Source organism: Oculina patagonica, chromosome 10 (assembly GCF_052425735.1).
Source record: "Oculina patagonica isolate OP01 chromosome 10, crgOcupat, whole genome shotgun sequence".
Classification (NCBI taxonomy): Eukaryota; Metazoa; Cnidaria; class Anthozoa; order Scleractinia; family Oculinidae; genus Oculina; species Oculina patagonica.
In genome coordinates, this window is record NC_135767.1 from 23,337,205 (window position 1) to 23,349,035 (window position 11,831).

The 11,831-nt window shown below is 38.4% G+C and overlaps 2 protein-coding genes across 2 annotated transcripts; both read left to right on the forward strand.

The window, feature by feature from the left end:
• Positions 1-148: 148 nt before the first annotated feature.
• Positions 149-6,217, forward strand: LOC144667492 (uncharacterized). Its single transcript, XM_078528913.1, has 4 exons — positions 149-285; positions 1,246-2,084; positions 2,886-3,168; positions 3,934-6,217. Exons 1-4 carry the CDS (start codon positions 181-183, stop codon positions 4,249-4,251), a joined length of 1,545 nt encoding a protein of 514 aa, XP_078385039.1. The 5' UTR covers positions 149-180; the 3' UTR covers positions 4,252-6,217.
• An 839-nt stretch (positions 6,218-7,056) lies between these two features.
• LOC144628072 (uncharacterized) lies at positions 7,057-11,328 on the forward strand. The gene is made up of 2 exons (XM_078486126.1): positions 7,057-9,373; positions 9,734-11,328. Exons 1-2 carry the CDS (start codon positions 9,289-9,291, stop codon positions 10,678-10,680), a joined length of 1,032 nt encoding a protein of 343 aa, XP_078342252.1. The 5' UTR covers positions 7,057-9,288; the 3' UTR covers positions 10,681-11,328.
• Positions 11,329-11,831: the final 503 nt, after the last annotated feature.

Sequence of the window (11,831 nt, forward strand, 5' to 3'; positions counted from 1 at the left end):
GCGTGTCAGAAAAAATGTCAGAAGATTGTTAGCTTGACCTTTTAATACTTCAGGAAAACAAAGCTGAAATAACTACCAATGAAAGAGCCAATAGGCATTCTTTAATGTGACACGCTACGAAGTCTCGTGACATTTGAATTTATTTCAGTACTCGGCTGCATAATCTGCAAGATCAAGAAGATGCTGCGGACGAGTCTTGTAGCACTGTTGGTTGTTATTGCCGTCACTTTTCATCACTGCGATGGAAAAACAGCTAAGGAATGGAAAGGAAGAGTAATATATCAGGTAAATGTCGTGTTGATTTTATTGACTTTTACGTAGAACCTAGATAGCTAGGAAGGTCTCGGAAGTGACTGACTAAGGTATTCGTCAAGGAAATTTTCGACAATTCTTCATAACTAAACCGTTTTGAAGCCCGAATGAGATATCAATTAAGATCGTTTTAACGATAGAAAGAACCAAAGCAAAGCCCCCAGCGCCTCTACAGGAAAACAGATGCTTGCTTGATTCTGCTGATCGACAGGATCGATGCCGATGGTATCTCAATTCACTTGTCCTTCTTAGAAGAGACATGCCAGCTTTCACGATTTTGCCGTGAATGTCACACTTTTTGACCTTTTATCACGATCTGACAACAAAGACCCTGATCTTCATCTCAATTTTCGAAATGACACTTTTCTTAATTTTGATAGGTAATCAACTTTCGAAATGAAATGTAATTTCTTGGTGCTTGGTCGGTAGGTATATGGTTTGTTTCCCTGTGTGACAATTGCGAGTCGAAGGCGTTTGTGACGGTTTTTTCTACCGCCCATCTTATATATATTTCCTTTATTGTAGTTTTTCGGCAACAAAGGAATTTTGTAGTCATGCAATAATTACTTGTCACGCAAGAAAGAGACCCCTGTGTTGATTTTCATTTACACTCCGCAGTCGAGTCATGCAGGGCTGTTTGACGCGACGAGCAAAAAAATAGTAGGACTGTAAACAACAGGCTGTTAACATAGGCAACGGTTTCATTACACAGTCATTTCCAAAAAGGAAAAAACTGCTTCGCATCTGGGCATCTGGGCTTCAACTGATACTCAAAGTCTGCTAGTTTCACCTTGACGCCATATCTTTACACCACGTCACCCCCACCCTCTCCCTCCCAAAATCACTTTTTCCCTCCCGTCTTCCTTTGCTTTTCTCTTTTGAGTGCTATTGGATTCGTGAATATAAGATACATGAATATTTTTTTTTTTTCAGCTCTTGACGGATCGCTTTGCTCCGTCGGGAGCATTACCGTCCAAAAAGTGCGATAGTCTAAGGAAGTATTGCGGTGGAACGTTTAAAGGTATCGAACAGCACCTCGACTACATCACGGGCCTGGGCGCCAATGCTATCTGGATCTCCCCTATAGTTTCCAACACCGTCAATGGTTACCATGGATACTGGGCGCAGAACATATTTGAAATCAACCCGAATTTTGGAACCAGGGAGGATCTGAAGTCTCTGGTGAAAGCTTGTCATGACCGAGGCGTGTGGGTAATGGCAGACGTTGTTGCCAATCACATGGGATATCCAACCAACACTAGCTGGAATACAGACACTTCACCAAATGTCTCCATGAGCTTCGACAACTTTGTTCCTTTCAACGATTCAAAGTACTTCCATCCTCGTCATCCTTACATAAAATGGCCTGAAGAGTGCAAAGATCAGTGGAAAATCGAAAATTACTGGCTGGCAAACTTGCCCGATCTTAACCAAAGCCTTCCATTTGTACGCAAAACGTTACTAAAATGGATCAAAGATTTGACGGATGAGTTCGGATTTGATGGCTATCGACTCGACACAACCATACAAGTTCCCAAGCCATTCTGGGCGGAGTTTCGTAAGGCTGGAGGGGTGTTTATGGTCGGCGAGGCCAGCAACGGTCCCCTACCCTGCGGGTCGATGGAGTATGTGGGTCAGTACCAGGAGTATATTGATGCTTTGTTGGCTTACCCGATGTATTGGGCGCTGAGATGGGTCTTCCAAGACAAGTCGAAGGACTTTACTTCACTTAGTGTAGCTGTCAATAAAACTTATGAGATTTACAAGGACAGGTAAATTCTATGGCAACCCAACATGTTTCCCTTTCTCACCTGTCCTGCTCTTTTATTTTTTTTTGTACTGCCATGTAAATAACGCAATACTATAGTAAATAGGACTGTTAAATTATTTTCTATTTATAGTTATAGCTTGTTTAAGTAGTGTATTCTTGTGTTTACTTACGTATAAAGCAAACGTCGAAAAAAATTACAAAAAAAAACCAACATGTTGCTGACAAAATGAAAAAAATACCAGAAACCATAAATAATAGAAGCGAAATAGATGTTTGCGAATGAAACGTAGATTATTCAACTAATAAAAAAATTTTTTTTATAGTGGTCTCCTTTCTTCTTCTTCGATATAGCTTTTTACAGGCACCCACTAAAAGAGGAAACAAATATTCTAAATGAACATTACAACTGACAAGTTGCATGCACGAGGGCATTACAGTGTTACGCGGCGCACAAACTCGTGAGAGCTTGTGCAGTGTGTGACAGATCGACCTTTGAATATCAGCGGACGTGAATTCGTCTCGTAACAGTAATTTTGTTTTAATTTTATGGTGTGTACAACTTGTCTTACAAAGCAGTTGTTGGGTTGGCTTTGCGAAGGCAGCCCTCGGCCCTGTTTTTTCAATTAACCAGCTGAAACCTGGCGTAGTGGGTATCGCTTAATCCGTTGGCTTACCTTTCAGTTAACTTATCTCAAAGATGTAGCCAGCTACAGAAAAGTAGATAGAGTACTTCGCTACTGGTTTTGCATAAAGTCGGAAACGGTACTGCACGAAAGGCTCACTTTTCTCTATTTTCAATTAGATCTGTCTTTGGAGGTTTTGTGGACAACCACGACACACCACGATTCCTGAACTTTAACCCAAGCCACACCGCACTCAAGAATGAGCTGGCATTCGTGATAATGGGGGACTGGATTCCAATAGTGTACTACGGAACAGAGCAAGGGTTTGACGGCGGTGAAGACCCTAATAACCGTGAATCTCTTTGGCCTTTTATGTCCACCGAGAGTCCGCTGTACAAATTTATTCAGACACTCACTAAATTCAGAAGAGCTCTTGGAAATGAATGGCTGCAGGAGAAACAGGTGATATAAATTAGAAATTAAAAATTTACTACAGTCGTGCCAGAAAAAACCTGATTTTTCAAACCCTCGACTTCTTGAACCTCCTTATAACAGAGAGGAAAGCGTAACAATGCGTTTACAGCAAATACCTTGCATTCTTTTTTTAAATTTAATGCCATCCAGACCCCTTATCGAGAAGAGAATGAAAGGAGTCATCACCCCTTTTTCGGAAGCTTCAGATATATGAACGGGATAAGTCAGCTCAAGAATACTTACTCCCTTCCCATCCTGAGCAGCCCTTTTAAGATACTCTTGTTTAGATTGTGCCAATATTTTAGTAGGGGGTCATGATTTTTCCATCAAAACTTTGCAGTGCTCTCAAAATTAGACTTCTATTCGGAATGCTCGCAAAATTTTTGTGGGGTACTCAGTTTTCAGTGCTCGCATATTTTAGAAGTGCTCGTATGCTCCGGTTTATAGTGGATTTAGTAGCTTTTAGAAAAGTGCTCGTTGCCCGCAAGACTTACTTAGTTGAAAAATGTTTCGTGTCTCCCTTGTAGAATAAAGCTCTGCTTGATTGCTCGCAAATGTTCAGCAAAGTCCATTTTATATATGTCCCCCCCCCCCCCCCCTTTTCCAGTTATGGCCTCGCTAATTAAAATTATTAAAATAAGTGTTCCCCTCCTCCCTCCCCACACGCACGATATCGCAATACCTTCAACTATACCAAGTTCGCATAACAGACCCTGGCTGCTAATGTCTACAATTTCTTTTTTGTCCCATTAGGTGGAGAGACACGTTCAATCAGATGCTTACGCTTTTTCAAGAGGGAAGATACTGGTTGTAATAACAACGCGGATTACAACTGTCAAGATAAAAATCAGCAATTCCCCGTACGAACCGGGAAAAACCCTCAGGAATGTGTTGAATCCCACGGAAAAATTCAAAGTATCTTCAGATGGCTCTCTGCTTGTTACATTAAACTCAGGGCAACCCCTTGTCCTCGAGATGGCAACAAATCAGATAAATGGTTGTTTGTTGATTTCTTCTGGATATGCAGTGGGTGTATTTTTTCTTCTTTTGGTATTAGTTTGGTTTTATTAGTTGGCTTGGTTTTAATTTTTCGACAGTGATTACGAAATATTGATGTAGGCAGGGGTATATATTTTTTCCAAACTGTGGTATACTGTATAAACAAAATGAGAAGTAATAACCCAAATCCCCAAATTTTGATGAAGGTTAATAATTTCTTTCTTTTTTGATGTATAGCAAGCTAAAGGGACCATGGATGAAACCCTTGGCCGACCCTGTGATAAAACCAGGGTACGTTTGTCAAGCCACGACACTGTATTTTACCGCAACGGAAAAGTGTTCCTCTGGACTTTAATTTTGACTGTCATATTTCGTGTAGCAGGTCTCCACATAGTATGTAAAAAATTCTGGTAACCTGGAAAAGATTATCTATCAAGTATATGGTTTTCTGTAGTTTTAGTACGGTGTTGTTTGCAGATTAAAACTGTGGCTTTAACTCTACAACTGGTAAAATATATAAAAAAAGATGTGCAATCTATTTACCTTCTTAACAAGGAAGAGCTATTAGGAGCTTGTTAAAAAAGAGCCCCTACGTGCATGGAGATATTTTTGTGGAGGGAGGATAACTGAAGAACTCTGAGAGGAAACCCTCGGAAGAATGACAAAGACAAATAACAAAGTCGATCTACTTTTGCCGTCGGTTTCAAGATTTGTACTCGGACTGAAAAGAGAGGGGGGTATGGCATATTCGCCCCTCCCCCCCCCCCCCCCCCCCCGAGGAATTTTCGCAATTTTATGGGGATTTACTTTGTAACTCTAAACCTTTTAGTAGCTCGCTCATTGATCCCTCGCGCGCGGAAGTTTTGATGACTCGACTGAGTGCATCTACTTTGTCTTATTATTCTTGATTTTTGTCAAACACCTTGTGCTCTGGATAATGACAAATTTTTGCATTCTTTTCGTGCCGTGTTGCATCCTTTTGGAAGTGACTGGAATAAGAACACGTATCCATGACAACCCTTTTCGCGGCCGCGACCGGCCGTGACAGGTTTGGGTCGAGTGGAAAAAGAATAGAATGGACAGCGGCTACTACAAAACCGCTTCACAAAACTGGTTAACTATATTAAGAAGACTCAGAAGACTTTGAAAAGCCACAGCATTTTTTGGCAAGAAGGACCTAATCATAATTTTAAAGTCTTCAGCTTCTCATCCAAGAATGCTAGCACTGCCCCCTTAAGTTTATGTGTATTTTATACCGTCGGGATTTTTAGGCAAATTATTATTGATAATTGCTAAGTAAAGCATAGCCTGTGAACGCAGACGTATTTCCGGCTGTCGTAAATACGTCTGTGTTCGCAGGTTAAGTAAAGCACTTATCTCTGAAAACATATTTTACAGTTTATTTAAACTGACGCCTCGCTAAAGTGGTCCTTTAAGTTCCAAACGAAAAGGAGTTGAACCGATTATTAAAGTCATTAGATAATTTGAATCATGCGACAGAGAGCAGTCATAGAATAACTCACCAGGAGGCCCTGCACAAAACAATGGATAATATTTCCGCCTTTTTATTCTCTTTATTATCCAAGAGATGGCCTCGTGGTTATGTTAATCCAAACTTGAGAAAATTCATTACATTTTGTTTCAATCGTTTTGTTGTGAGTTTAAGCATCTGTATCTGGAAGAATGCAACTGCAAATTAGCCCCCGCCATCGTCAACACAGGAGCAGAAATTTGCCGCTTAAAGGCTTCGATAATAACCCCTTCTTACAGACGGAAGAAGCTAGATGTTCTAGCTGACCAGAAATCATTCATTCAATCAAAATGAGTTCGGTATGAGAATACAACGACAAGAAGTTTATTAAGTGTTAATTTTTTTATGGGATATCAGTTATTTGAGATGCAAATGGGACTAGCCGCAGAGCACTCAAGCAAGTACATAAACTCTATCGTATTTTATGAGTATTTAAAGAATTTCCCGATCTCTTTGTTAAATTGTACCGTATGCAAATGATTAATAAACATTTTGTGTTGTATTTAATTTAGCGAGTAAACGTTAAATTGCTGGGACAATATATATTTGGCTGAAGTTTGGTAGTAAGTTTATTATGATTGACATGTCCTGAAAATATGAGCTTTCGGTGTCTTTTAGGCGCCTGTTTAGGGCAGACTTAGTTTTGTCTGTAGATGACACCTATTCGGCAATAAAAAGGTTTTGTAAATACAACAGGTGTCATTTAATTAAATGTCAGAGTAAGAATACTCACTTTGTTTGTACTCGCTTGTCTGAGCTAATTAGTCAGAATAACTTTAGGCCAAAGAAAATTTATTTCTTAAAACGGTGAAAATTACGCGCGCGCGTTGTAATTGTTTCACGACATTTCAGGGCCAAATTAAATTATTAAGCTTTTTGTAAGGAGAGTTTGGTCTTGTTAGGAAACCTGATATCTCAGTGGAAAGTTTGGGGGTCCATATATAAAGCCTAACCTCTAGCCTCTAGTCTCTAGTCGTAGTAACTTTTTCTTTATCAGAAGATCTGTCCAACAATAGACTAAACCAAATGGCTCGCTGCGTGCACTTATTTAGCGATTTAAGAGTACCATAACTTGGGGAATTTTTATTTGCGTTTTCACTGAACATTCTTGAATTTAATTATTATTATTATTACTATTATTATTATTATTATTATTATTATTACTATTATTTTATTCTTTTATTTTTTTCATTTTTCATTATTATTATTATTATTATTATTATTATTATTATTATTATTATTATTATTATTCTTTCAGTTTCTTTCATTTCATGATTGTAGACCACAACCATAAATATCTTTCAACATACGATAATAACAGGATTTCGAGAACCTAATTTCCTTGTTTTATTATCCCTTGAAAATGGTTAAAAATGTATGGCCGAAAATGATTATACCTTAAGCTCGTGTTTAGAGGAAAGTGAAATGCTAATATTGAGGGCGGGCTAACAACTTCCGCTCTATAAGAAACACCAGGTTTAAAAACTATGTCATATACAACGCGCTTTTCTAACAGGTTTCAATGTCCTGAAATAGGTTATACAACAGGTGAAGATGACGGCTTCCAATCAGTTTAATGCCCAAACAAAACCAGGTCGGGCTTAAACAAGGAAAGAGTTCACTTAAGATTTGAAAGCTGCGTCAAACAAGGGGGTCTTAAAAGAAATGCTATTAACTTTGTAGTCTGTTTTTGAAACTCAATTTGGTATGCACCATTTTCAATTTACGTTTTAAACGTCCTAGTTTTTGTTATACTAACTTTCATACTCGTTATACTCGGTAAAATACGTATTTTACATTTTAAGCGCATTTCAATTCTCGAACATCTAACTGAGTGATGCTGAGTGATCCTTGAACAATCAACTCTTGAGTTAAAACAGCATTCATTAATTCACAATTCCTGTTTTGAAAAGCCATAATTAGTATGAGTTTATTTCTTTTGAGGATGACTACAGTTTGAAGAATAACACAATTCAATGCTTGCTGTTTAAGAAACTAGGGAAGAACATCGCTGCTCCTTCGGTTACCGACTGTGGTTTTAAAACCGACATTTGCAGAAGGCCTAACGAGTGCCCACTTATAAATTCTGAACATCATGTTTTGGCGTCTGACATAAAATGAAAGTTAATAAAAACACAGCATGAAAATGCTTGATAATAACGATGTCCAATTGAGACTTCGACAAATCAGCTCAGTTGGAGTAACGCTCAGTTGTAGTCTTAGCAATAAGTTCCTTGGAGACAATTGAGAAGTCGGTTGCGAAAAAAAGAACCTCGTTAGTTGACGAAACTGTTGGCCGAGGTGGAAGCAATTTTGCAAGTTTTAGGCATGAGCGAAAACTGTCTACTTTTGGAGCAGTGAAAGAACTTTAAAGTAAACAGTTTAAAATTTACTACCCAACGACGTTCTGAAATTAGATTTAACTGGTAAAAGCGGGCGAAAAACAAAACCTCAAAATGAGATCTATGACAGTTAAGCGTGCCGTGAAAGAAATTCACGGCGTGCGACAACTAGAGTAAAGAATACATGCGATAAACGGTGGCGTGCACCAGAAGCAACGAAACAAAAACAAACACACGTTTTACATTGGTGACTGTTTGAGACCCGTGGCTTGAGCGTTGTTTCTGAACACGGATGATAAATGGCCCCTCACGGTGACAAAATCGGTGACAAATTACGGTTATTTTGCAGCACCAAAGAAGTATAAAGTTTTTAAATGACTTGTACATTCAGTTTTTGTAATGCAGAACTATGTTTTCATTATTTGAATCGGGAACGGAAGTCTTAACTCTCTTCTCATCAATTTGTCAGTTATTTACTGGGCATGCAGTGAATTATATCGGCCTAATTAGGCGACTAATGTGACGTAGAAGTAAATAACCAAAAAGGCAAATGTCTTGAGTTAATCATGACCGTTAATAATGAATTAAAACACGTCTCTATTCAGCCAGTGGGTTCACTATAAACGGACAGGAAAAACAAAAACCTGTTATGACACTATTAATAACACTTCGTATTAGATGTAGACCTGAAGTTTGCCTGAAGCTTAATAAATTTTGGCCGTCGCGCCCAGCTCAGTTTATGCGCGATGCCAGTTTAATAGGAATCTGTCAATTATTTCTTATTATGGCAATACAGGTGCAATCAACAATAGGTTTTGTTTCATGTGCGGGCTTTCTATTGGCGAACAATGCACTTAACACTTGTTGTTTGGTTTAGTTCAATCGCCCCGTCGCTGGACCTACTCCAGTAATTCAAAGAACACACAATAAAAGGAGCGCGTGCGTTGAGTGTTAACAACTCACTGGACCGGCACCGCACGTGTCACATCCGAGACCATTTACTTCGCTTTACAATAAAACAGCGAAAGCACAATCACGTAAAGAAAGAGTCACAACATTGTATTCACAAGCCGCCGATTACTACTAAACGCATCGCAAGGTCGTTTTCACTTCAGTCTCGTTTAGCCCGTTCTGCACTCAGAATTCATCCTGAGCACTGAGCCAACTGAGGGTAGCAAAAACCGCTACTAACGGTTAGCGAAATTGAACAAGGGAAGTCAACGAATTTGTCCTAAAATGCCGAAGTCATTCCTTTTGAAGAGACGATCCTTGCCAAGCTCACTGAGCAGAAATAACAAGATCACCAAGATCCAAGAAGGAGGTTTGTTAAAAGTCAAAGTTTGTTTTATCATCAGTAAAAAAAGCTCTATCAGTTAGTTTTGCTTTTTGAACTGTCTGGTTTCTTGTTTATATTTAGCCTAGGTATTTAAATAAAGGCGTGTATGTGTTTCAGAAGTCAAACCGTCTTGAGGTTATCACTTCGCTTTTCACTAAGTTATCTTCATCTGATTAAATCGGTTTGTACATTGTAGGTCCGTTTTCTGTACATGTCCAAGAGAGAAAATTACAGGAGCTTAAACATACAACTGGCAAACCTTTGAATAATATAAGAGCAACTTTGAAAACAAAGAATTTGTAATTCTTGTAAAATAACACAGTGGCTTTGTCTTGGTTTACACAGAAGCGGATGAAAAGAACAGACCGTTAGGACAAGTCCAAGAAGAAGAACAAGAATACAAGCCTTTGCTGACCGAAATCAGAAAACAGCCTTGGGTTGTTCCGCGAAGTCAAGAAGCTAATTTCAATGCTGCAAGAGCTCTAGCCATAAATAACCAGTTTATGGCCTTTACAGCCAGCAGTGAGTTCTCCATTTTCAGCCCTTTTTACCAGATTGGAGTACGGCCTGATGAAGTGACGAGCAGCTTTCACGATCTAAAGAACCGTGCAGATTTCAGTAATATGCACACTGAGAGAGCTGAGGACCATTTCGGATGGGGTCAAGACTTACATGTAAGCCTTCCTCGGGAAGCACCTTATAATTTTTTTAAGCGTGAAATATCCTTTATAAACCCACCAAAGCCTGTAATTCCCGGGGAGGTTAAACAGCCGTACCAATGCGATCAATGCGGTAAGATTTTCAAGACAAAATACACCCTGGCTATTCACCTTAAAATGCCTAATCATACATTCGCTCGGCCGTTTGTTTGTAACACTTGCGGGAAAGGCTTTCGTTTGTCTTCTACGCTGTGCAGGCATAAGATAATTCACACGAAGGAAAAACCCTACAAATGCCATGTTTGCGAGAAAGCATTCAACCGTTCGTCGACTCTGAAAACACATGTCCGCACGCATAGCGACAAAAAAGAGTTTATTTGTGACCGGTGCGGGAAGGGTTTTCATCAGAAGGGAAACTTGCGAAATCATATTCTCATTCACACAGGCGAAAAACCGTACAAGTGTACTTTGTGCCAAAAGGCTTTCAATAAATTGTCCAATTTAAAGTTTCATATGCACGTTCATACGGATAATTCCCCTTACAGGTGTAAGTTTTGCAAGGTTTCATTCACTCGAAGATGCGATTTAAAAAGCCACATTCAAAGCGCTCATGCTGAAAACGAAGACAAATAAATTCATCCCGGTTTTAAAGCGAGAAAGGCCAAGAAAAGTTAGTTTGTTTATTGTGGTAAGTGATTTCCACAAGACAGCTTCAGCTCTAACACATGCTGCAAATGCTTCATTAGTAAGGAAAAAATAATAATTAACAAATCGCTTTGTTTTTCTAAGTATCTCTGAGACTCTTAAGGCGGAAAGAGTACGAAGCTCACGGGATAACACCTGATTTTCATGATGTTATGGGTTGGGTTTTAAAGTACAAAGACAATAACAAAAAAAAATAGTAGAATTCACGAAAGTCGTTCAACTTCTATTTGGATTTTCTGTAGAAAAGCGAGGTAAAATACATAAATGTACTTGACGTTTATAGTTTTGAAACAGTTTTGTAGATCTGATAATGAAATATTTGGTGAAATGTTGAAGAATTTGTTTAGATCCCAATGTAAAAAGAAAATTCTTTGTAACTCTAAATCGCTCAGTTAGGAAAGCTTAACATTAGCAAAGCAATTATTCTTAGCCCATGTACTTAATTATCTTCGATGCTATTAAGACGAAAAATAAATAGCTGAAGCAACTAGTGGAAAAGAAGTTTTGAGTGTAAAAAATGTATATTCTAGATTGTAAATAGAATAAAAATAAAGGTGTTTAGAGATATTCGTTATTTATTAAAAAATGTACTTTTTTCTTGGAATTTGTCAAAATAAAATAATAATAAATGTTGCTTAATGTTGAAATGTCTGAGTTTGTCTCGATATTATACACAATGTCCTATTAATTAGCATTTCTTTTTAGATCTTAGAGAAGTCACAAAATTCGATTAAATTTACGCCTACATGTTCATGCATAATATGAGGAGAAAACGTTTTGTGCGGTTTTGCGGAACAATTTGAAATGAATTAGTCGTAGTCAGGCGTTATTTTGACGAGTTTATTTCTCGCATACAAACTTAGCTTTAACACGATACCAAATTTCTGAGACAAATGTACTGTGTTTTTCGAATTAGCTGGCCAAAGATGGCTAACAGAACAGTGAAACTAAAATACCGCTAAATAAGTGAGGAATGTTTGTACAATAGGTGATTAATAAAGGCGTAAAACCTTACTCCCACGGAGCAAACGTGTTTTCAGAAGTACACAATACTTTATATATAATGTACTCAGTTTTAG

Coding starts and splice junctions, on each gene's coding strand:
- LOC144667492 (XM_078528913.1), top strand. CDS start 181: ATGCTGCGGACGAGTCTTGTAGCACTGTTGGTTGTTATTGCCGTCACT. Junction 2,085..2,885: donor TATGAGATTTACAAGGACAG/GTAAATTCTATG, acceptor ATTTTCAATTAG/ATCTGTCTTTGGAGGTTTTG. Junction 3,169..3,933: donor AATGGCTGCAGGAGAAACAG/GTGATATAAATT, acceptor TTGTCCCATTAG/GTGGAGAGACACGTTCAATC.
- LOC144628072 (XM_078486126.1), top strand. CDS start 9,289: ATGCCGAAGTCATTCCTTTTGAAGAGACGATCCTTGCCAAGCTCACTG. Junction 9,374..9,733: donor CACCAAGATCCAAGAAGGAG/GTTTGTTAAAAG, acceptor TGGTTTACACAG/AAGCGGATGAAAAGAACAGA.